Source organism: Bubalus kerabau, chromosome 11 (genome assembly GCF_029407905.1).
Source record: "Bubalus kerabau isolate K-KA32 ecotype Philippines breed swamp buffalo chromosome 11, PCC_UOA_SB_1v2, whole genome shotgun sequence".
Classification (NCBI taxonomy): Eukaryota; Metazoa; Chordata; class Mammalia; order Artiodactyla; family Bovidae; genus Bubalus; species Bubalus kerabau.
The window spans coordinates 62,613,931-62,639,168 of NC_073634.1; the positions used below are offsets into that span (position 1 = coordinate 62,613,931).

General features: G+C 42.3%; 2 protein-coding genes across 2 annotated transcripts; one reads left to right on the forward strand and one right to left on the reverse strand.

Moving 5' to 3' along the window:
• Positions 1 to 12: 12 nt before the first annotated feature.
• LOC129623208 (activator of 90 kDa heat shock protein ATPase homolog 2) lies at positions 13 to 25,087 on the forward strand. Its single transcript, XM_055540395.1, has 9 exons — positions 13 to 195; positions 1,476 to 1,666; positions 19,583 to 19,668; positions 21,419 to 21,533; positions 22,594 to 22,682; positions 23,406 to 23,516; positions 23,895 to 23,996; positions 24,531 to 24,582; positions 24,716 to 25,087. Exons 1-9 carry the CDS (start codon positions 116 to 118, stop codon positions 24,886 to 24,888), a joined length of 999 nt encoding a protein of 332 aa, XP_055396370.1. The 5' UTR covers positions 13 to 115; the 3' UTR covers positions 24,889 to 25,087.
• LOC129623207 (transcription initiation factor IIA subunit 1-like) lies at positions 6,742 to 8,128 on the reverse strand. The gene has a single exon (XM_055540394.1). The coding sequence runs from the start codon at positions 7,901 to 7,903 to the stop codon at positions 6,785 to 6,787; it is 1,119 nt and encodes a 372-aa protein (XP_055396369.1). The 5' UTR covers positions 7,904 to 8,128; the 3' UTR covers positions 6,742 to 6,784.
• Positions 25,088 to 25,238: the final 151 nt, after the last annotated feature.

Sequence of the window (25,238 nt, forward strand, 5' to 3'; positions counted from 1 at the left end):
TGGGCTCCGCGAACGCTCTGCTCCTGGGTTCGCCGGCCGGAAACGTCGGCGACGGAGCCGCACCGCCGCCGCGGCCGTTCCTTGTTCTCCGCCGAGGCCGCGCAGCCACGCTGACATGGCCAAGTGGGGACAGGGGGACCCGCGCTGGATCGTGGAGGAGCGGGAGGACGGGACCAACGTGAACAACTGGCACTGGTGCGGTCGGGCGGGGGCCGGGGCCGCGGCTTCCGGGCGGGCCTCCTCGCTCGCAAGCCGCCAGGAGGGACGGGAGGGACCCTCAGCGAGCGCCCGGTTCCCGGGTGGAGGGCGGCCGCGGGTCTCGGCGCGCTCCCCTGGCCGCGGCGAGCCCCGGGCGGGAGGAGCGGGTAGGGTTGTGAGGCTGCACAGGTGCAGATGCTTGTCTTTAGCGTCGGGGCTTGGGGAGCCCTTGGAGCCTGGACACCTGGGGTCTTACCCTCACTGGCTCTGGGACTTGACTTTGCTGTTTGAAAGTTGGGTTGGGCCCCAGGAGTAGCAGTCATTCCTGACTTATCTCTTCAGCTTTGGCAGTCTGTGTGACCTCAGGAGCTACCCTCCCGTGGCCCTCCGCCCCAGCCCCTTGAAGTCTTGGGGGGAATTAAAATGAAGCTGGAAAGTTTGTGTGTGTGTGTTTTACGTCTATAGTGGAAAGAACAGGAAAACAGAAATTTGGATCGGAACGCCACATCTAACTTGATGGGTCTCTAGTGAGCATGCCTTCTAGAAGTTGGAACTAGTTACTCATCCTTTTTCAATCTTATCTAGAGTATGGGCCAATTTCTGCCTCCTTCCCCCTTCCGCCTGAGCTTTCAGGAAGTGATGTTCTATGCTCCTTTCCTCTGAAGGCTAGGGCTATGCTACCTCGGGTCCATGAAGGTGATGCTGAGGCAGGTCCAGGGCAGAGCAAGGCTTTGGCCTGTAAGGGCAGCTTTCCTGGGGATGGGGAGGGAGGGGGGTGTGGGGGGGAGGGGACGTCCTGGCCTGGGGGTGGGACGGGCTGACCTCTTCTTTCCCAGCCTTGCCACCATGAACACTAAATAGACTTCTCTCAGCTTATTTTCACTCCCCTAAATTGGAAACATTATTTGGGAAGATTGTGTGAGATAATATACTTGTGAAAACACTTAATAATTTGTCTTATTACGATAAAAATTATGTCAGTTATAACTACTTTTTCATGTGGCCCAGGCTTTGCCCCTCCATTTCCAACAGGTGAAATTTCTAGACCTCCTTTCTCCCAAATAAGCCATGCCTCCCAGCATATCTTAAATCACTAATGAGAATTAGAAGATATTTGGTAGAAAACTGGTCTGAGAAGTGTGCTTGTAAGTTTGTGGGTGGCAGGTCTCTCACATGGTTGAGAGGAATTGGGCAGATCTGGACTGGGCCAGGGGTGGGCGTGTGGATATCAGCAAGAGGGTCCATTCATGGCTCTGCTCTTCTTCTGGTCCTGGCAGGACAGAGCGGGATGCCACCAGCTGGTCCAAGGGGAGGCTTCGGGAACTCCTGGTGGGTATCACTGTGGAGAATGAGGCTGGCCGCTGCGAGATCAGTGAGCTGAAGCAGGTGGAAGGCGAGGCTTCCTGCAGCAGCCGCAAAGGAAAGCTGATTTTCTTCTATGAGTGGAACATCAAGCTGGGCTGGAAAGGTAACAAGGGCTCCAGGTACTGGCAGGGTAGAGTGCAATGTTGGTGGAGCAGAGTTGGTTGACTCATTAGTCATTCATTCAGCAAATACAGTTGATTCATTAGTCATTCATTCAACAGATATTTTTATTTTTGGTTGCACTGAGTCTTTGTTCCTGTGCGTGGGCTTTTTCTAGTTGCTGCGAGCCAGGGCTACTCTTCGTTGTGTTGCACGGGCTTCTCATTACGATGGCTTCTCTTTTTGCCTAGCACAGGCCTTAGGCACATGGGCTTAGTAGTTGCGGTTCACAGGCTTAGTGGTTCAGCTGGCATGTGGATTCTTACTGTACCAGGGATTGAACCTGTGTCCCCTTCATTGGCAGGAGGATTCTTATCCTCTGGACCATCAGAGAAGTCCAACAGATAGTTTTAGAACTCCTGCTTGGGCCCCTAAATTAGTATCTGTGGTTGCAGACAGCCTTACTACATGTGGAGTTCTTGCCCCGCCTGCCATGGGCTTCCCTCTCTCCCAGCATTCGGAGCTGCTTCTTGTTCAGTCACTCAGTCATGTCCAACTCTTTGCGACCCCATGAACTGCAGTAAGCCAGGCTTCCCTGTCCTTCACCATCTCATTTGCTCAAACTCATGTCCATTGAATTGGTTGGTTGGTCTCAGCAGGACTCAGTCGGCCAGGCACTTGTGAGCATTAGTATTTCCTGGAGCTGCTGCCTGGACCACTCTTCCCCTGGATTGTTGTATGCTGGCTCCTTTGGCTCCTTCAGGTTTGCATCCTGAGTACATTCTATAAAAATGACACCTGTCTCCATTCTATAAAAATACCAGATCCTTTTCTTGTACTGTTTCCCTTCTCTGCTTAGTTTCTCCTGAAAGCACTTATACTTGGCACACTACATGCAGTTATATTATTATTGTTCTGGATCCCCCTTTTCTCCCCATTCATTGGGGCAGAGATTTTTAAAAATAACATCTTTATTGAGATATAATCACATACCACATAGTTCACCTGTTTGTTGTGTACAATTCCCTGGTTTTCAGTATATTCACAGAATATGCAGCCATTACTACAGTGAGTTATAGAACATTTTCATCTCTCCCACAAAAATATTTACCTGTCACTCGCCCAGTCCTTGGCAACCACTGATCTATGTTCTGTCTCCACAGATTTGCCTATTCTGGACATTTCTTATGAATGTTATCACACAGTTTTTGGTCTTTTGTGACTTGTTTCTTTTATTTGGCATAATCTTTTCAAGGTTCATCTGTCTTATAGCACATTTCATTCTTTTTCATGGTTGACTGATGTTCTGTTGTATAGATGTAGCACATTTTGGTTATATATTCATCAGTTGATAGACATTTTGGTTGTTTTCACTCTTTGGGTCTTTAGGTCAGGGAGTGATTAGTTTTGTTTACAGATTACTGCCTGAAAGATTGTGTATTTGTTGAATGAATGCATTTCTCCCATGGTGCCCAGCTCCTTGCTGGGTAGACAGCCTATATTCAGTAAATCCTTGTTGAAAACACGAGGAGCAAGGGTAAGATTTGGTTCTGGAGGATTGTGCTGTGTTAAAGTTTGGGCCTCAGCTCGAGTCATCTCCATTCTTGTGAGCTGCCCAGTTAGTGGCCTTGGGCCTCTGACCTAGTGACTGTCTTGCTGACTTAAGCCAGGCCAGAGCCCAGGGAGGTGTTCAGTGAGCATCAAAAACAGCCCCACTCCTGCCTTGGAATATTCTGGCTGGAGGTTGCCTATCAGTTGCTCCCTCAGTGGCTCCTGCTGGCTGGATCATAGCAGGGTCTGGTTCCTTATACATTCCAGCTCCCCAAGACAGGGCTCTGAGAGCCCCAAGGAAGCTTTTGATCTTGTATCTCTTCCATCTCCCTTAGCTCAAAGCAGCAACCAGCTCCTTTGCAGGGTAAGCCCCCTGGCAGGAGCCAGAGGGCAGGCACACCAGTGCTTGCCTGACGCCGTGTGCTTTCTTTTCTAGTAGTGACTCCTAGAGGTGGCTAGTGGGACCTGCTGGGGAGGAGGCAGTACTCTGGTCTTGCTTTTTTTTTTTTTAATTAAATTTTAGTTATATTAAATTTAGCTTTTTTCAGTTTTATTGAGATATAGTTGATTTATAACATTGTATGAGTCAAAAGTGTACAGTGTGATGATTTACTATATGCATATATTACAAAAGTCACTTCAGTCGTGTCCGACTCGGTGCAACCCCATAGACGGCAGCCCACCAGGCTCCCCCGTCCCTGGGATTCTCCAGGCAAGAACACTGGAGTGGGTTGCCATTTCCTTCTCCAATGCATGAAAGGGAAAAGTAAAAGTGAAGTCGCTCAGTCGTGTCCGACTCTTTGCGACCCCATGGACTGCGGCCCACCAGGCTCCTCTGTCCATGGGATTTTTCAGGCAAGAGTACTGGAGTGGGGTGCCATTGCCTTCTCCAGATTCTACAGTAAGGTTAGTTAAAACATCCATCACCTCATAGAGTTGTAGTTTTCTTTGTGCGTTTGTTGAGAACCTTTAAGATCTGCTCTCTTAGCAGTTTTCAAGTGCATAATACTGTACTGCTCACCATGCTGTACATTAGGGTCCTCAGAACTTACTCATCAAATAAGCTGAAGTTTGTACACTTTGTACCTTTCGAGCACCTTCACCGCCCTTCCCTCCCCCACCTTGCAAACACCAGTCTACTCTGTTTCTGTGAGTTTGGTTTGTCTAGATTACACATATAAATGAGATCATACAGTATTTGGTTTTCTCTGACTTATTTCACTTAGCATAATGCCCTCAAGGTCCATCCATGTTGTCACAAATGGCAAGATTTCCCTTCATTTTTGTGGCTGAATAATATTCCATTGTGTAAATATGTCATGTTCTCTTTATTCATTCATCCATGGATGGACACTTAGGTTTCCATAGTCAAAACATTGGGGTGAAGATACCTCTTTGAGATGGTGATTCCATTTTCTTTGGCTATATATCCAGAAGCAGAATTGCTACATCATATGGTAATTCTATCTTTAATTTTTTGAGGACCCTCTGCTGTTTCCCATAGTTGGCTGCACCAGTTTCCTTTCCCACCAGTGTGCATGAGGGGTCTCTCTTCTCCACATTCTCATCAGCACTTGTTGTCGCTTTTTGATAGTAGCCATTCTAACAGGGGTGCAGTGGTATCTCTTTGTGAGTTGGATTTAAATTTCCCTGATGATTAGCAATATTGAACACCTTTTCATATAACAGTTGGGCATTGGAATATTTTATTTGTATCGATATTCAGGTCTTTTGCCCATCTTAATGGTGTTTTGTTTTTTGTTTTTTTTTTTACTATTGAGTTGTATGAGTTCCTTAGATATTAACTTCTTATCAGATAGAGTTTACAACTATTTTCTCCCATTCTGTTGGCTGTCTTTTCATTTTGTTGTTTGTTTTGCCATGCAGAAACTTTTTAGCCTGACTAGTCCCACTTGTTTATTTTTGCTTTTGTTATTTGTGCTTTTGGTATCATATCCAAAAATCATTGCAAGACTGACATCAAGGAGCTTTTTCCCTGTTTTTCCCTGGGAGTTTTATGGATTCAGGTCTTTAAGTTTTTAATCCATTTCAAGTTAATTTTTATGTATGGTGTAAGATAGGGATTCATTTTCATCCTTTTCATGTGAATATTCAGTTTTCCCAGCACCATTTACTGAAGATAGTAGCTTATAGCCATGGAGTAGTTTTGTTTCCCATGTCATGTACTAGTTGACCATGTATGCAAGGGTTTATTTCTGGCCACTTGATTCTTTTCCACTGATATGTGTCTTTTTTTTATACCAGTACCATAATATTTTACCACTATTGCTTTGTAGTAAACTTTGACATCAGGAATTGTGATGTCTCCAGCTTTGTTCTTTCTCAGGATTGCTTTGACTATCAGGAGTATTTTGTGATTCTGTGTGAATTTTAGGATTGTTTTTTCTAATTCTGTAAATGCCACTGGAATCTTGATAGAGGTTGCATTGAATGTACAGATGCCTTTGTGTAGTAGGAACATTTTAATAGTATTTTTTCAAGACACGAACATGGGTTATCTTTCTTTTTTTTTTTTTTAGAGTTTTAAAATTCTTTACTAGTAAACACAAGAAACTTTTAAAATTACTAAACTGTTTGATAAAAATCCAGGTCTTCACCACCTGCCCAATGCATCAATCAATGCACAGAATATTATCTAAATGTCTGTTTAGCTTAAAGGCTAAACATATATATAAGCATACACTTCAGCCCAACAGGAAAATTATCCATTCATATGTATATAGTTCCAGCTAGATGGTACCTTTGTGCAACAAAACTGCATTCCTGAGGAGCCACTTGGGGTTTCTTTTTAAGGTGTGGGACTAAAAGAAACAAATACAATTCTGTTAGGAAACTGAAGTTGTCATTTTAATTTTGCTCAACTCAGACAAGACCCAAGCCTTTATAATGAGTCTGAAAACCTAATTAAAGATCCACTCCTAGGTAAATTTTGTCTCCAAACTGTAATTACTGATTATACATTATACACTTCCTTTAACTTGTAAATAGATGTTTCATCAAGCAGGGAAGGAAGAGGTGTATATTACTGAGGGAGAACAGCAAGTAAAAATATTTAAGACCTATAAGAGTTCTAAACTGTTTCCTTATACAAATGAATTAAAATTCAACACCATAAATCTTACCCTTTTGTAAAAATCAACATGCAATTTTTACCAAATATAACCACGTACAATAAGCAGTTTCAGTTCAATCTATCAAAAGGGAAGTTTCTTCAATTCATTCCAGCAAGTATCTTCTGGCTGAACCCAAGTTGGAGGATGGAATATAAACAAAGCTTTACATGCTAATCACCAGACAATTCTGGTTTTCTTACACGAATCCCCACCCTCCCCACCCCAACAACCCCAGGTGCTACAGTTCCATGGCTTGCCAGTTAGGAGTAGTGTCTGTGTTGTCAAGCTCTCTTTGTTCCAGTAGCTCTGCTTCTCCTGCACTTTTCTGACATGCAGAAGTTAAGTTTTGGTTGGTATATGTCCCAAGTTTCAAACTGTCCACTTTAAATTTTTTGTTTCTTTTGTTTTATTTATAAAAGAAAATGAACCAACTCTTTTCACCATTCTGCATCTCCAGTGGCTTTGGAAAATATATAATCTCTTCCATTAAGGTTCATAATGCCATCCTTGAGATGAAATTTCCATTTGTTTTTACTTCTGGGTATCTTATCATACTGGCACACAACAACATTTTCTGTATCAAAGAGTTCCTGTCCTTCCTCATCACTCACATCATCTTCACTATTGAGGGGTTCCTCTTCTACTTGCCCATCTTCAGCTCCATCTTGCTCTTTGTCTTCCTCCTCCTCATCATCATAGTCTTCTTCTTCATCTTCTTCAGATGACGTATCCCCAGTTCCATCAACTTGCAATACCAGTGGAGCTTGCTGTTGAGCAGGCTGGGCCCGTGGCTGCTGCTGGCCCGCGGCAGTTATCTGCGCTTGTGCCGGTGTAGGTGCTGCCACTGTTGTAGGTATAACTTGAGTCTTATTTCCTGTAAATAAGATTTGCTGGGGCTGGATGATGACACCTGTTTGTGGTGAAATCCCTCCAGGAAGAGGGGCCAAGACCTGCTGTATAACAGGAGCTTGTACTCCACCAGGCTGCATTTGTGGTATAACCTGTTGCTGCAGAACCACTGACTGCTGAGGCTGAAATATACACTGGGCACCGTTGGCTGCTCTGACCACTTGTAGAAGCTGGCCTGAATTTGTTAATATCTGTTGAACAGGAGTCACACCAGCAGGGAGTGTCAAGGTTGCAGCTGTAGCAGCAGCACTCGTGTTGGATGCGTTCATGTGTTGTATCAGCTTAGAATCAGGAACAATAACTTGTGGTGCTGCAGCTTGCTGTGAAGCAGGGATAAGGACCTGCTGGGCCTGCGCTTGCTGAGGCCCTGTCTGCTGAGGCTGAGCTTGCTGCTGGTGGTGACGGTGATGCTGCTGCTGGGGTTGATGTTGCTGTTGAACTTGCAATAAAAGCTGCTGCTCTTCTGAATGAAATCCATCTACTGCCCTAGACTGCATTAGTTTATGCTCCCATAAAGTTTTTAGTTCCATCAGAACTTGTTCATTGACTCCATCATCCAAAAAGATGTCTCTCACATCATTAATAACATCTTCGATCACAGATCTGTATAATTTAGGCACGGTGTTTGTATTTGCCGAGTTCGCCATTTCCACACACAACACAAACAAGAGTGGGGGGTCCACCCCGAGGAAACAAGATGAAAACAAAACGAAAAAGAAAGGGGAAAAAAAAAAGAACACTCGAGGGTGACCCAAGCCACCGCAAAACTGAGGGGAAAATCTTTCAAACAAAATCGGATCCTGACGGAGGAGAGGGGAGCGGCGAGAGGAGGAAGGGGAGGACGGATGGAGGGGGAGTCCTCCCGGAGCTAAAAAAAACTCGAGAATCGCCCTTAAAAAAAAAAAATGGCCACGACCCTTCAGGGGTCCCGGGGGGCGTTGCCCGCTCCCCACCGCGCAAGGAGGGAAACCACCACCAGTCGCCGCTCCCCGCGCCGCCGCCACCGGCTGCAGCTCCAGCCGTCGGGTCCGCCGGCTTCTCCCCTTTATATAGTGAGCCAACGAGCTGCGCGAGCCGCCGCCGCCGAGAGACCGGTTATCTTTCATCGTCTTACAGTTACAGATCTTTTACCTCCTAGATTAAATTTATTCCTAAGTATTATACCATTTTTGCTGCTATTGTAAATGGAATATTTACTCTCTTTTTCAGATAGTTCGTTAAGTTAGTGCATAGAAAAGCAACTGATTTTTTTATGTTGATTTTGTATTCTGAAGCTTTACTGAATTTATTTATTCTAACAATCTCTTGGATTCTTTGTATATATGATCATGTCCTACACAAATAGAAGTAATCTTACCTTTTCCTTTCCAATTTGGATGCTTTTATTTCTTTTTCTTACTTGTTTGCTCTGGCTGGGACTTCCAATACTATTCAATAGGAGTGGTGAGAGTGGGTACCCTTGTCTTGTTCCTGATATTAGAGGAAAAGCTTCCAACATTTCATATGAAGAGTATAATGTCAGCTGTGGGGTTGCTACCTATATTGTCTTTATTATAATGGAGATATGTTTCTGTTATACCCAGTTTATTGGTAGTTCTTATTATCAGAGGACATTGAATTTTCTCAAAAGCTTTTTCTGCTTGAATTGAGATGAGCATATGATCTTTATTATTCCTTGTGTTAATGTGATGCATGATTTGACTTGGGCATTAAACCATCCTTGCATTCCAGGGATTAATCCCATTTGATCATAATATATGATCCTTTTAGTGTGCTGTTGAATTCAATTTGCCAGTATTTTGAGAATTTTTGCATCTCTACTTATGAGGGATATTTGTAATTTTTTCTTGTAGCATCCTTAACTGGCTTTGTTATCCTGATAATACCAGCCTCTTAAAATGAGTCTGAGAATGTTTCCACTCTTCAGTTTTTGGGAAGAGTTTGAAAAGGATTGATGTTAGCTGTTTAAATATTTGGTAGAATTCTCCATTGAAATTATCTGGTTCTGGACTTTTCTTCACTGAAAGTTTTTTTTGATTACTGATTTAGTTTTCTTAATTGTAATTGGTCTGTTCAGACTTTCTAGTGCTGAATGGTTCAGGCTTGGTAGGAAATATATTTCTAGGAATTTATCCATTTCTTTTAGATTGTCCAGTTTTACAGCATTTAATTGTTAACAGTGGTCTCTTATTATCCTTTGTATTTGTGTGGTATCAGTTATAATGTCTCATCTTTCATTTTTAATTTTATTTGAGTCCTCTTTTTCTCCCCTTGGTTAGTGTAGCTAAAGTTTTGTCAATATTTTTGTCTTTTCAAAGAACCAGCTCTTTATTAATCTTTTCCATTGTTTTCTTATTCTGTTTCATTTATTTTTGTTCTAATCTTTATTCCCTTTTTTATTGAGATATAATTGATAAGTAATATTATATTCACTTGGGGTTATAATGAATATATATATGTGTGTTTATATTTGTACATATCAAGAAATGGTGACCACAATAAGTCTAGTTAATATTTATCACCATACAGTTCCAAGTTTCTCTTTTTCCTTATGAGAATTTTTAGGATTTGCCTTTCAAATATGTAAAATAGTCTTATTATAGTTCCCATACTATGTATTCCATCTCTATGACTTATTTTTTGTAACTGGAAATTTGTACTTTTGACCATGTTCACCCGTTTTACCCATTCTGCCACTCCCTGTTTCTTGCAATCACTGATCTGTTCTCTGTATCTACGACTTTTTTGTTTTCTTTTAATTCCACATATAAGTGACATCAAATGGTATTTATTTTTCTTTCACTTATTTACTTAATGCCTTCAAGTTCCATCCAGATTGCTGCAAATGGCAAAATTTTTTTTCTTTTTTATAGCTAAATAATATTCCGTTGTGTGTATATACTACATTTTCTTTATCCATGCATCTGTCGGTGGACAGGTTGCTTCCATGTCTCTGCTGTTGTAAATAATACTACAGTGAACACTGGGATGCAGGAATCTTTTTGGATTAGTGTTTTTGTTTCCTTTGGGTATATACCAAGAAGTCAAATTGCTAGGTCATATGGAAGTTCTACTTTTAATTTTTGGAGGCACCTTCATTCTGCTTCCATAGCGGTTACAGCAGTTTACATTTCTGCCAGCAGTGCACAAGGCTCCCTTTTTCTCCGCAGCCTTGCCAACACTTATTATTTCTCCCCTTTTTAATAACAGACAGTATAACAGGTTTGAAGTCATAATTTCCTGATGATCATTGTTGAGCCCAGTTTCATGTACCTGCTGGCCATTTGTACCTCTTTTTTCCTTAATATGTGCATTCTGTTGATGTATAGTTGACTTACAGTGTTTCAGATGCATAGCAAGGCAACTCACTTATACATAAACACACATACATTATTTTTGAAATTATTTTCCATTATAGGTTATTATATGTTACTGACTGTAGTTCCATGTGCTATACAGTAAACCTTCATTGCTTGTTGCATAGCTATTATTAATTAGAAATCTAGCATTCTATTCCTCCTAAGTCAAACAAGTGCAATCAAAGTGTCATAAATTTTTTAGTTAGGCAAAAATTCTTAAAAGTTTTCTACAATATATACATATTGTGATCCCGTGGACTGTAGCCTACCAAGCCTCTCTGTTCATGGGATTTTCCAGGTAAGAGTACTGGAGTGGATTGCCATTTCCTCCTCCAGGGGATCTTCCCGACCCAGGGATCGAACCCAGGTCTCCCACGTTGTAGGCAGATGCTTTACCCTCTGAGCCACCAGGGAAGCCCCATATATAGGTATACAAAAGTTTTTTACTGTGCTTGATAAAGGCTTGATCAAGATAGAAAAAGAGATGGAGAAGTTGAAAAACAAACTGAATGGAATGGGAACACTGAATATGAAATAGAAAAAGTGAAAATAAGTAAATAAATCACAGTAGTAAAAGTGTTTATCAGTTTTCACAATCAATGGCCAAAATCAGACAAAATATAAAAGATCGTTATAATTGCAAGCCATAATGGGAACATGATTAACCTAACACTATAAAATAATTACATAGTCAAGCAGGATGATGTGGTAAGCGAGATGCATGCACATGTTTTCATCCACCCAGACAGTCTGTGTCTTTAGGTTGGTGCATTTAATTTATTTATATTTAAGGTAATTATAGATACATATGATCCTGTTACCATTTTCTTAATTGTTTTGGGTTGGGGCTTCCTTGGTGACTCAGATGGTAAAGTGTCTGCCTGCAGTTCGAGAGACCCGGGTTTGAAACCTGGGTCGGAAAGCTCCACTGGAGAAGGCAATGGCAACCCACGCTAGTACTCTCGCCTGGAAAATTCCATGGATGGAGGAGCCTAGTAGGCTATACTCCATGGGGTCGCAAAGAGTCGTATACGGTTGAGAGACTTCACTTTCTTTCTTTCACTTTCTCTTTTCTGTAGGTCTTTTCCTTTTCTTGGGTTTCCTGCATAGAGAAGTTCCTTTAACATTTGTTGTAAAACTGGTTTGGTAATGCAGTATTCTCTGAACTTTTACTTGTCTATAAAGCTTTTGATTTCTCCATCAAAGTGGAATGAGAGTCTTGCTGGGTAGAGTATATTTGGTTGTAAGTTCTTCCCTTTTATCAATTTAAATATATCATGCTGTTCCCTTCTGGCTTGTAGAGTTTCTGTTGAGAAATCAGGAGTTCCCTTGTATATTATTTGTCATTTTTCCCTTGTTGCTTTTAATATTTTATCTTTGTCTTTAATCTTTGTCAGTTTGATTATTATGTGTCTCAGTGTCTTCCTCAGGTTCTTTCCTGCCTGGGACTCTCTGTGCTTCCTGGACTTGGCTGACTGTTTCCTTTCCCATGTTTGGGAAGTTTTCAGCTGTTACCTCTTCAAATATTTTCTCAGGTCCTTTCTCTCTCTCTTCTCCTTCTGGGACCCCAGCATAATGTGAATATTGGTGCATTTAATGTTGTCCCAGAGGAATTTGTGTGTATGTCTTCTTCTTTGGAAAAACATCTCTTCAGATTTTCTAACGAGATTGTTTCTCGTTATTGAGTCTTACAAGTTCTTTGGATATTTATCGCTTATCAGTTACACGATTCGCAAATATTTTCTCCCATTCAGTCAGATTCAGATTCAGATCAGTCGCTCAGTCGTGTCCAACTCTTTGCGACCCCATGAATCACAGCACGCCAGGCCTCCCCGTCCATCACCAACTCCCGGAGTTCACCCAGACTCACGTCCATCGAGTCAGTGATGCCATCCAGCCATCTCATCCTCTGTCGTCCCCTTCTCCTCCTGCCCCCAATCCCTCCCAGCATCAGAGTCTTTTCCAATGAGTCAACTCTTTGCATGAGGTGGCCAAAGTACTGGAGTTTCAGCTTCAGCATCATTCCTTCCAAAGAAATCCCAGGGCCGATCTCCTTCAGAATGGACTGGTTGGATCTCCTTGCAGTCTAAGGGACTCTCAAGAGTCTTCTCCAACACCACAGTTCAAAAGCATCAATTCTTCAGCGCTCAGCCTTCTTCACAGTCCAACTCTCACGTCCATACATGACCACAGGAAAAACCATAGCCTTGACTAGATGAACTTTTGTTGGCAAAGTAATGTCTCTGCTTTTGAATATGCTGTCTAGATTGGTCATAACTTTCCTTCCAAGGAGTAAACGTCTTTTAATTTCATGGCTGCAGTCACCATCTGTAGTGATTTTGGAGCCCAGAAAAATAAAGTCTGACACTGTTTCCACTGTTTACCCATCTGTTTGCCATGAAGTGATGGGACCGGATGCCATGATCTTTGTTTTCCGAATGTTGAGCTTTAAGCCAACTTTTTCACTCTCCTCTTTCACTTTCGTCAAGAGGCTTTTTAGTTCCTCTTCACTTTCTGCCATAAGGGTGGTGTCATCTGCATATCTGAGGTTATTGATATTTCTCCCAGCAATCTTGATTCCAGCTTGTGTTTCTTCCAGTCCAGCGTTTCTCATGATGTACTCTGCATAGAAGTTAAATAAGCAGGGTGACAATATACAGCCTTGACAGACTCCTTTTCCTATTTGGAACCAGTCTGTTGTTCCATGTCCAGTTCTAACTGTTGCTTCCTGACCTGCATACAAATTTCTCAAGAGGCAGATCAGGTGGTCTGGTATTCCCATCTCTTTCAGAATTTTCCACAGTTTATTGTGATCCACACAGTCAAAGGCTTTGGCATAGTCAATAAAGCAGAAATAGATGCTTTTCTGGAACTCTCTTGCTCTTTCGATGATCCAGCAGATGTTGGCAATTTGATCTCTGGTTCCTCTGCCTTTTCTAAAACCAGCTTGAACATCAGAAATTTCACGGTTCATGTATTGCTGAAGCCTGGCTTGGAGAATTTTGAGCATTACTTTACTAGCTTGTGAGATGAGTGCAATTGTGCAGTAGTTTGAGCATTCTTTGGCATTGCCTTTCTTTGGGATTGGAATGCAAACTGACCTTTTCCAGTCCTGTGGCCACTGCTGAGTTTTCCAAATTGGGTGGCATATTGAGTGCAGCACTTTCACAGCATCATCTTTCAGGATTTGGAATAGCTCAACTGGAATTCCATCACATCCACTAGCTTTGTTCATAGTGATGCTTTCTAAGGCCCACTTGACTTCACATTCCAGGATGTCTGGCTCTAGGTCAGTGATCACACTATCGTGATTATCTGGGTTGTGAAGATCTTTTTTGTACAGTTCTTCTGTGTATTCTTGCCATCTCTTCTTAATATCTTCTGCTTCTGTTAGGTCCATACCATTTCTGTCCTTTATCGAGCCCATCTTTGCATGAAATACTCCTTTGGTATCTCTGATTCCCATTCAGTAGGTTTATTTTATTTACTTTGCTGTGCAGAAGCTTTTTAGTTTGACTCATCCTCCTTGTTTATTTTTGCTTTTGGTGTTAAGTCTAAAAATCATCATCAAGACCAGTGTCCAGGAGCTTATCATCTGTGTTTTCTTCTAGGACTTTTTTTTTGGTTTCAGGTCTTAGGTTCAAGTCTTTAGTTCACGATGATTAATTTGTGTGTGTGTGTGTGTGGTGTAAGATAGTGGTCCAGTATCATTGTTTTGCTTATGGATGCTGCTTTTCTCAACATTTGTTGAGCAGACAGTCCTTTCCTTATGGTATTTTCTTGCTTCCTTTGTCTTAGCTTAATTGACCACATAAGCATGGACTTATTTTGGGCTCTTTTTTCTGTCTATCCTCTATTATAGTTCTGCTGATCTGTGTGCCTGTTTTTATGATAGTACTATACTGCTTTGATTACTATGTCTTTATAATACAGTTTGAAATCAAGAAGTGTGATGCCATTAGCTTTGTTGTTTCTCAAGATTGCTTAGGCTATTTGAGCTCTTTGTAGTTCCATACAAATTTTAGGATTTTTTGTTCTATTTCTGTGAAAAATGTAGTTGGAATTTTACCAGGCATTGCATCGAATCTGTAGATTGCTTGTTATTTATTTTCTTCTGCTGACTTTGAGCTTACTTTTTTCTTTTTCTAGTTCCTTGATGTGTAAAGTTAGGCTCTTTATATGAGATTATTTCTTGTTGTATGAGTTTACAGCTACCAGCTTCCCTCTTAGAACTGCTTTTGCTGCATCTCATAAGTGTTTGTGTTGCCATTTTTATTTGCACCAAGATATATTAAAATTTTGCCTTTGATTTTTTTAAGCCATTAGTTGTTCAGGAGTATTTTAATTTGCATGTACTTGTGAATTTTCTAGTTTCATATCATTTTGACTGGCAATGATATTTGTTATAATTTATCTTTAAAAAAATTGTTCAGACTGGTTTTGTGGCCTAACCTATGATTTATTGTAGAAAATGTTCTGTGAGTGCTTGAGAAAAATGCATATTCTATTGCTGTTCGATGGACTGTTCGGTATATGTTTATTAGGTGTATTTGGTCTGTAGTGTTCAGATCGGGTATTTCCGTACTGGTTTTCTGTTTGGATGGTATATATCCATTGTTGAGAGTAGGGTATTAATGTCCCCAACTATTATTGTATTGCTGTTTATTTCTCCTTATAAGTTGTTAGTAATTGCTTTATTTAGGTACTATTAGATGCTTAAATGGAGAAGGCAATGGCACCCCACTCCAGTACTCTTGCCTGGAAAATCCCATGGACGGAGGGGCCTGGTGGGCTGCAGTCCATGGGGTCGCTAGGAGTCGGACATGACTGAGCGACTTCACTTTCCCTTTTCACTTTCATGCATTGGAGAAGGAAATGGCAACGCACTCCAGTGTTCTTGCCTGGAGAATCCCAGGGATGGGGGAGCCTGGTGGGCTGCCGTCTGTGGGGTCGCACAGAGTCGGACACGACTGAAGCGACTTAACAGCAGCAGCAGCAGCAAATGCTTAAATATAATTGTTATATCATTGATAAATTGACACCTTTAGCTTTATATAATGACCTTCTTTCTTTTGATCATTTTAGCTGAAAGTCTATTTGTCTAATGTAAGTATAGCTATTCCTGCTTTCTTTTGGTTAACATTTGCTGACATTTCTTTTTCCATCCCTCTGCTCCTGGTTTTCGTGTGTCCGTAAAGGTAAAGCGAGTCTTGCAGAGAGGCTGTCTGTTGTGGAGACACTGTCATGTTGTTGGACCTTGAGTTTTTAATCCATTCAGGCATTCTTTGCCTTTCAATTGAGGAATTTAATCTGTTTATGTTTAAAGTAACTATTGATAGGTAAGGACTTACACCTCTCTTGTCAGCTCCATAGTCCTTTGATACTTTTTTGAGGTGATATGCTTTGAGTCGTACCATAATCTTTTGTGGTTTTTCCTTTGTGGTTAACCTGAGGTGTATATAAAATATATTTATAACATCCTATTTAAACTGATAACAACTTAATTTTCATAGCATACAGAAATTTATACTTCTTCACCTCTCACATTTTAGGTTGTTGATGTTACAGTTGACATATTTTTACATTGTAGAAGTTTTCATAGTTATAGTTACTTTAAATTCTCATAGTTACGGTTATTTAAGTACATTTGTTTTTTAACTTTTAATGCAGACTTGTTACCATTGCAATTTTAGATAATCTGATTTTGACTGTATATTTACCATTACCAATGAGCTTTACACATTCATACGTTTTTATCATGCTAACTAGCATCCTTTTATTTCAGCCTGATGAATGTTCTTTAGCATCTCTTGTAAGGCAGGTTTAATGACATTGAATCCCCATCAGCTTTTATTTGTTTGGGGATATCTTTGTCTCTCTTTTACTTCTGAAAGGCAGCTTTTCTGGGTGTAGTATTCTTGGTTGACATACTGTTTCTTTCAGTATTTTGAGTACGTCATCCCACCGCTGGCCTGTCAAGTTCCTGCTGTGAAATCCACCTGTAGCCGTATGGAAGCTCCCTTGTTTGTGAAGAGTCACTTTTTTTCTGCTTTCAAAATTTTTTGTTTTTGACTTCTGACAGTTCAGCTCTTGTGTGTCTTGATGTAGCTTTTTTTTTTTTTTTTTTTTTTAAGTTCAGCCTACTTGGTGGACCGTTGGGCATTGTGCATTTCTCTTCCCAGGTTTGGGAAGTTTTCAACCATTATTATTTTAAATAGACTTTCTGGCCCTTTCTTTCTCTCCTCCTTCTGGAACTTCCATAATGAACATATTGTTTCATTTGGTGGTATCACATGAGTCTCCTGTTCTTTCTTCACTCTTTTTCTTTCCTTTTGTTTTGTTTCTTTGACTGGACAGTCTTGAATAACCCACTTCTAGTGTTCACATTGTTTTCTTCTACTAGGTCAGGTTAGCTGTGGAAGCTCTCCGTTGAATTCTTCAGTAGAGTCATTGTGTTCTTTTGCTCCAAAGGTTTGTGGGCTTTGTTTTTTTCAACACTTTGTTTCTTTTTTGAACTTGTTTTGTTCATGCACTGTTTTCCTAATTTCGTTTAGTTGTCTGTGTGTTCTTATAGTTCGCTGAATAAGAGATTTATTCTGAATTCCAGATTATATAGTTCATGCATCTCCATTTATTTAGGGTCAGCTATGGAGCATTACTAGGTTCTTTTGGTGGTCTCATGTTTGCCTGATTTTTTTCTTGAACCTTGTTTTCTTGCATTAGTAGCTGCATGTGTAAGTAATTGGCCTCCTCTTCCATGTTTTACAGGTTTGCTTTGGCAGGGAAAATCCATCACCTTTGAGCTTGGGTTATTGGATGTGTCAGCTCATAATGTCCATGGGTAGGCAAGACTTGCTGCTAGGGTCTCCAGCTGAGTGTGCTCTGAGGTCGGGGTGGGGGGTTACCAATGGCTGGCCTTTATGGTTGGGTGAGTCAACTGACTCCATATTCAGGCAGGGCTGCTCAGTGGGCTCCTTGACCAGGCAGGGTTGCCGGCTGTGCTCCACGGTCACATGGGGCATTAGCTGTGCTCTGCATTACCTGTGGTCAGGCAGAGTCACTGGCTGTGTTCCTTGGCAGGGTGGTGCCCTGGTTGGATTCCATGATTGGGCAGAGTTCTGAGCTGGGCTCTGCCATCACTCCTGGTTGAGTGGGGGGGGTCTCAGGCTCTGCTCCCTGACAGGTAGTGCTCCTGGCTGGACTCTGTTCAGACAGAACTGCAGGCAGAGTTCTTGGGTAGGACCTTAACCTCCATTGTGTTCTGTGATCAGATGGAGACACAGATTGTGCCTTGAAGTTGGGCAGGGCTGCAGGGTTGGCTTCACCATCCATAGGCTGCTGGGTATGCTCCGCTGTCGAACAAAGTTGCTGGCTGGGCTCTCTGGTCAAGAGAGGCTTCCACCTGTTTGCTGCAGTTGAGGGGCTGTTCTCTGTGGGGTAGGGTCGCTGCTGAGCTTCTTGTCTGAACAAGGCCCCAAGCTGTGTTAAGCAATTTGGCAGGGCTGTAGGCTCCACTCCGAGGCCACTTGGGGTCACTGTTCAGGCTCCCTGGCTACGCAGGGCTGGAGGATATACTCTGTAGTCGGACAAGACTGCTGGTGTGGCTCCCTGCCCAAGGGGGCTGTGTGGATGGGCTCCAGCGCTGCCCGGGTTCTCTGGTCCAGCTTCCTAGATGATCAGGCTGGGAAGCCACACTCAGCAGTTGAGTGGAGCTGTGAATTTGCTTCCCCACCTTTGTGAGACTCCCCAGCTGGCCTTGGCCTGTTGCTTGGGGACCCACATCAAGCAGAATTGCCAGCTGAGCTCTGCTCGTGTACTGCCTCAAGCAGGAACACGGTCCATCCAGGTTTGAGCATTGGCGGCTGAAAGCCCGAGTCCCCGTGGCTTCCACATGTTGAGACCCCTGTTGGCCTCCGAGGAAGCATCCAACAGTGCCGGGAGCCTGCCCTCTGCTGCGGGAAAACTGCAGTGGGGGGCCCGCCGTGGGGCTCTGTGCTGGCCTCGGGGTTCGGTCAGAGGGTCACCACTCCTCATACCCTCTACTGCAGTCCTCTTCTGTCTCTGGTCCAGAAGCGTGCATCAGCCTCACCTCTGGGTTTGGGGTTTTCAGTGGTGTCCTGTCCCTGTGTAGTTGCTAGTTGCTCTTCTTGTGAGGGGTGCTGAAGTTGGGAATGACCTGTGTCACCACCTTGATGTCACTGAAGTCAACACCCGGTGTTGAAAGACACTAGCTGCGTGGGGGGATCCACACAGACTTCCCCACCTCCCTGCCTTTCCCTCTTTCTGTGATCAGAACTCGGTGTCCCTTTTTGCCTTCCTGTGACTGAGCGACTTCCTTTTCACTTTTCACTTTCATGCATTGGAGAAGGAAATGGCAACCCACTCCAGTGTTCTTGCCTGGAGAATCCCAGGGACGGCAGAGCCTGGTGGGCTTCCGTCTATGGGGTCGCACAGAGTCAGACACGACTGAAGCGACTTAGCAGCAGCAGCAGCCTGTTCTTCAGGATAGTCCTTTATCATGCTTTGACTTTTTAAATATTGGGGGATGAAAAAAGAAACCCTGGTTAACAGACCTGCTTACTTCACTCTTATGCTTCCATGTGGACCCTGATTTCATGTGCAGTTAAAAAAAAAAAGTCTAATAATAGCACTGTTCTTTTTTTTATTTTCTGGCCCTGCCATGCAGCCCATGGGATCTTAGTTCCCTGACCAGGGATCAAACCCTTGCCCCTGCAGTGGAAGCACCAGGAATTCCCTTGTCTGCACTTTAATTGCCCCCCACCCCACCCCCCGCCTGAACCTCTGATGTGGGCCAGGAGAGCAGAGTTGGTTTGGACATGCATGTGATGGGCCTTTGTGGGGGAAGGCTGCGCCCTGTGAGGAGGGTGGGCTGTTCAGTGAGGTGGGGCAGTTTTACATAAACTAGTTGTTACTTTGTAATTGAAGAAGACATTTTGCTCATTTCAGGTATCATTAGAGAATCTGGTGCGAAGCACAAGGGGTTGATTGAAATACCCAGCCTGTCTGAAGAGAATGAAGTAGATGACACTGAGGTGAGGTATCTGATGGAATTTCTTTCTTTTCTTTGTTTTTAAATCAAGTTTCTGCTATACATATTGGGCAGTTGAAAACCTGTGCCCGTGCGGTAGTTCTGGTGAGTGGTGAAGGGCTTGTTTGCTGAGAAGGAAGCTGCGCTGTGGGGAGGTAGGGTGGGGTGTGGACAGTGATGTAGGAAGGGCATGCCTGGGAAGCCGCGGACTGCACGCTCCACGGCCTCATCACCTTTCAAAGGTGTCGTCAGATGTGTGCCTCTGTATGTGTGCTGGGAAGTGCTCAGGTATCGTGCACAGCTCAGTGAATGGGATTTTGTATCTCCTCTGCATCTTTACTCTTTCCCTTTAATAGTGAAAATTCTTGGCTTTTCCCCATCATCTCCCTTGGTTTTATCACATTTGTTTGGACATAAGTTAGTATGTGTGTTGGTTTTGACTGGCTCTTCTCATTGTCGGGGGAGAGCAAGCCTGTGTAACTCCCATGCTTGGTTTGCAGTCAGTGTCCACTTGTAAGCTAAAAGCTTGGTTGTGGGGTAAAACCTTTTGTATGATAGCTATATTTCCAGATGACAGTCTGACAGGGTCTTTTTTGATTTGTGAACACATTTAGTGTGAAGGCCTTCAGGAGAGCAAGTTACACCGAACCACCAGGAGTTGCCTTTCTAAAAGGCTATGAACTACCCTAAAAGTGGTAGCTTCACATGTGGTCAGTGCACTCAGGGCCTGTGACTTCACTTTGCTCTGTCCACATCCACCATCTCAGAAGTATTTTAGCAGGATATTAAATTGGTCTTTTCGATTCAGTCCTTGGTAGTACTGCAGAACAAACTCTCTAATGTAGAACTGGGCCCTGGGAGCAGGCCCACCTCAACTGAATCACAGGGACATGAAGGGAGTTTCAAACCAATACCTCTTCTTTCTGAGAATACCAGAGGCACCCCCAGAGCAGCATTTTGACATTTCCCTCTCCATTTCCTCCTCTCTCCTCCTGTCCTGGCCTTCCTTCCTTCCTTTCCTCCCCCTCTTCCTCTCTTTCCCAACTCTCCTCCTTGCCAAAAAAAAAAAAAGAAAAAAAAGGTGTAGCCCAAGACCAGGTTATGTGGGAACCTAATTTTCCTAATTAACTGAATTTGGGACTCTAAACAAGCACTGTTCAATAGATACATAATGCAGGCCACATAAATAACTTAAAATTTTCTAGCAGCAGTTTTAGAAATATTTAAAAGAAACAAATAAAATTAGTTTTAATACTTTTTATTTTACCCAAAATATAAAAATACCATTTTAACATGTAATTAGTATCAGGGTTATTCATGAGATTATTTTGTATTCCTTTGGTGCTAAGTCGTTAAAGTCTGGTGTATGTGTGTGATTTTGCACTTTGAACCCATCTCAGTGGGAGCTCAGTAGCCACATGTGACCAAGCAGCTGCCATATTGAACAGCGCGTTTCTAGACTCTGAACACCATGGACTACATCATCAGTATGATACATATACATAAAATATATGCAGATTAGGGGTTCACATTCTAAGAAGTCCTTTCAAGTTTTGGCCACCAGTTTCAGTAGACACTTGATTAAAAAAGTCTTACATCTTCTCAAACTATATGAAAAAGCCTGTCACGTCTCTCTCTCTTACATCACTTCTTTCCCTTCCCTTGCCATCACAGTTCCCTCATCCATTTGTCCCAGTATTGTAAGAATACGTCAAACCAGATTTTTTTTCGGTTTGTATTTTTCTGATTTGTAGGTGAACGTGAGTAAAAAGAAAGGAGATGGGGATATTCTGAAGGATCTTATGAAAACTGCAGGCACCGCCAAGGTCAGGGAAGCCCTTGGAGATTACCTGAAGGCACTTAAGACGGGTAAAGAAGGCGTCCTTGTGAACTAGAGGGTCCCCTTCCCATTTACCCAAATAATGCTCAGCACTGTAGTCTGGATTCCCAGGTTAGGCCAACGTCCCAGGTTCCAGAGATGAGCTCTTTATGCTGCACAATAAATTGTAGTCTGGAGGCTGAGATCTAGTCATGAATTAGACCATTAGTGCTTATTAGTATTTTATACAGCATGAACCATTTTGCCTACAGAATTGTTGTTAGTTTCTGAAATGATAATTATTTAATCAGTTGTTTTTATAATTATCTGTCTAATGTCTGTCTTCCTTGCTAGACTATAAGCTTCATGAGGGCATGGACTCTGTCCTGTTTACTACTGCTGTATCTCAGTGTAGCACAATGCCTGGTGTATACAGTAGATGCTTAATAAATCTTTGTTGAATGAGTGCATTAAAGTGACTATAGGTATTACAGGTGTAGTTGGAAACTTACTCAGATAATCCTTGCACTGAGTGGAACTGAGGTTATGTCTTCTTTGCTAAATTAGAGAAGCTCCCTGCCAGGTAAAACAGCCAGCAGGGCTCGTACGTCCGCACCTCATCCTTGGACTCTGCCGAGTATCTCAGTGTTGGCACAGATGGGTTTGGGGTTTACTTTTCTCACAAGATCACGCATGTTGCTGCCACAGGCTTGAATGGAGACCAAGCTTTGTGAGGTGGTGGTGATGAAGCTGTGAGCCAAGTGTCTGGTTTTGATAGTAAGTGACAGTCATAAAGCTATTAGTTAAGTGTATAAAATGGAGCTTTTTGGAAAACAGCATTTGAATGCTATTTTTTGTCAAGAACTAGATAAAAGTGAGGTATTCAGTAAAAAGAAAAGTATCAAAGGCATTTGTTGCTGTGGAACTCATGTTAATGATTGGCTTTATATGTAAAGATACAGAATGGTCTTGAAATTCTCAAAATGCTATAGGAATTCTTTCTATAAATGTGTTTCTTTATATTCTTATATATTTTCAGTTTTCTGCCTATTTGTGCTGGAAGGGGAAAGGTACTTTATTAAAGTTATTTCTCTTATGTTTCCTTTATAGAATTTACAATGGGAATGATTTTACCAACCAAAGCTATGGCAGCCCAGGAATTGATGGTTGAAAGGAAACTGAGGGAGAATGCCCTGCAGGTGTGGCCTCTGGTGGATGATATGCAGGGAGGGGGAGAAGGAAGTGCCTAGTGTGTGCATGCTCTGCATGCGTGCAAGCTCAGTCATGGCCTGCTCTGTGCGACCCCATGGGCTGTAGCCCACCAGGCTCGAAGGCTTCAAAGCTTCAAGAGCCTGTGATGATGGAGGACTACACAAGATACTGAGGAGGGCCAGTTAATCCACCCTTGCATCTTCTGCCATTTTGGGGGGAAATGATGAAACTTTAATCCTTGATGGAAGGGATTGTATAAACTAGCCTTTTTGTTAAATATTTAATTTAGTCCAGGACAGTGCTGTTTTGTAGTCATTACACTACAGAGTCACAAAGGTGACTTTGAAGTTCACATACACAATGGAAGGAGCATCTCTCCACTTTCGGAGGATTGGGAGGTTTTAGATCTTGTTCTTGGACTGTAGTGATGGGGAGTTTGACACCTTTTGGCCTTAAGTGCTGTGTCCTTCACCTATGCTTATCTTTATGCCCCCTGGGCCATAGTTACATATCTAAGTAGGATTTGGGCTGTGAAGCCCTAGTCTGGGCTCTGTTTCCAAAATAAAGACTAGAATTGGTGGTGCTTAAAAAGGCTTTTTAGTGGAAGGATAGTGTTTGGGACATTGTGATATTTTACTGAGACTGTAAAACTGAATTTCTGAAATCTGTCATGCTAATTATGCTTTGGGACCTTTTCTGTTGAGATTCAGGCCTCCTCTCCGGTGGCACTGGGTGTAAGGATTCCCACTGTGGCTCTGCACATGACAGAACTCTTTGACACAGCTATCGAGCAGCTGTACAGAATCTTCACTGTGAAAGATGTAAGTAACATCTCAGTATCTGGAATCAGAAATGCTGACACTGGCAGAGAATATGCCACTGAGAACTGAAGCTGGTTTTTGGTTTCCTACATGCCTTATGTTTTTCTGATTGAAGGGATCTAGTAACCTTCAGGATATAGCTCGAGGAGGGGTAAGCTATCCTAAGGATTTGAGGGCAGAAAAGATGGGTGTTTGGGAGCTGGGGTGGGGGAATTTATCAGCACTGAGATTTGGAACCATCTATTGAGGCTGTATAATTAAAAGCTATGTATTCACAATTAAAAACAACCACAGTAACTGTTATGTTATACATTTAGGTTGAAAACATGATAAGCACATGCCAGAATAACATGTCTACTGTATGTTTCGCTTTGTTAGTTGGTGCAAAAATTTTCTAAATCTCCCGCTGTATTAGAAGCTGAAAAGGGAGGGAAATTCCAAATGTTTGATGGAAACATCACCGGTGAATATACAGAACTGGTAGGTAACCTAACGTTAAAGGAAAGCAAGCTAGACCCTTCAGTTAAAATGTTTTACTCATGCTGTTTTTAAAAGTGCTTCGGTTTTTATCTGAGCTCACAGAAACTTGAGTGCTTTATAAAGTTATATGGCAAATAAAAAATTGATATTTACTAAGTAGTAATAAAGATGAAGCCTTAGTTTCACAGCAGTTGTGCCACTGTTGATGACTTTTAGAAGACGCAAGTCCAGTTCCTCCCAACTCTCGCGTCTAGACGTTCGTGGCCTCTGCTGCTAGTGTGTGCTGCCTTCCTGCTGACAGCGGCGCTGCGCCGGCTGCCGCGCTTCTGTCTGGCGTCCCTGGTACATTCTGGCACGAGGGACAGTCAGTCCTCAGTGGTGCTGGCGCTCAAACCAAGTATGAGTGTATGTTCACTGACTAGTTCTCGTATTTCTCCCATAGGGGCTCATGAAAGGATTTGGTGTTTTTCTTTGTTGTAGTGTTGTACAAAGTTTTAAACGATGTTTTCAGTGGAATTTCCCCTTTGTTTTCAGTTAACAAACAAAAAGATTGTCATGAAATGGAGATGTAGGAACTGGCCAGAAGGTATGTTATTAGCACCTTTTAAGTCCAAAAACACTTCAAGTATTCTACCCCCTAATATGAAAAGCAAATAGTGACAATGTATGGATAAATTCTTTTCATAGTACAGTAATAAACTTTCCTTCCTTTCTTCCAGAACACTATGCAATAGTTGCACTGAATTTTGTGCCTACGCTACAGCAAACGGAATTACAATTGGACTGTAAAGGAGTTCCTGTCTGTGAAGAAGAGAACATGAAATTTTGTTGGCAGAAGCAGCATTTTGAAGAAATAAAAGGTTTACTGCAGCTGACCACCCTAAATGGTTGAGTTAGTTTGAAGTTTTTATAAGGGCATTACTTTTTGTAAGCAGAAAGTATCATGTTTACCTCCTCCTCTAGTGTTCCTTTAAAAAAAATAATTTATACTAGATGAAATCCACAAACTAATACAGAATTGAAAGCACTGTTGAATCTTTATTTACTATGACTAGACTCTGCACTGAGCTAAAAGCAAGCAATGTGAAATCAGACTGTTAACGTTACCGTCCATAGATGCTCCTCCGGGAACAGATTGCGTCTCCGAGTGTGGATAGTTGAAGTGTCCCAAGCTAAAGCTTGTCTTAGCGAGCCTACTTTTAGCTGTAAATTTTTAATTCAGGAAGAGACAAATGGCATGTT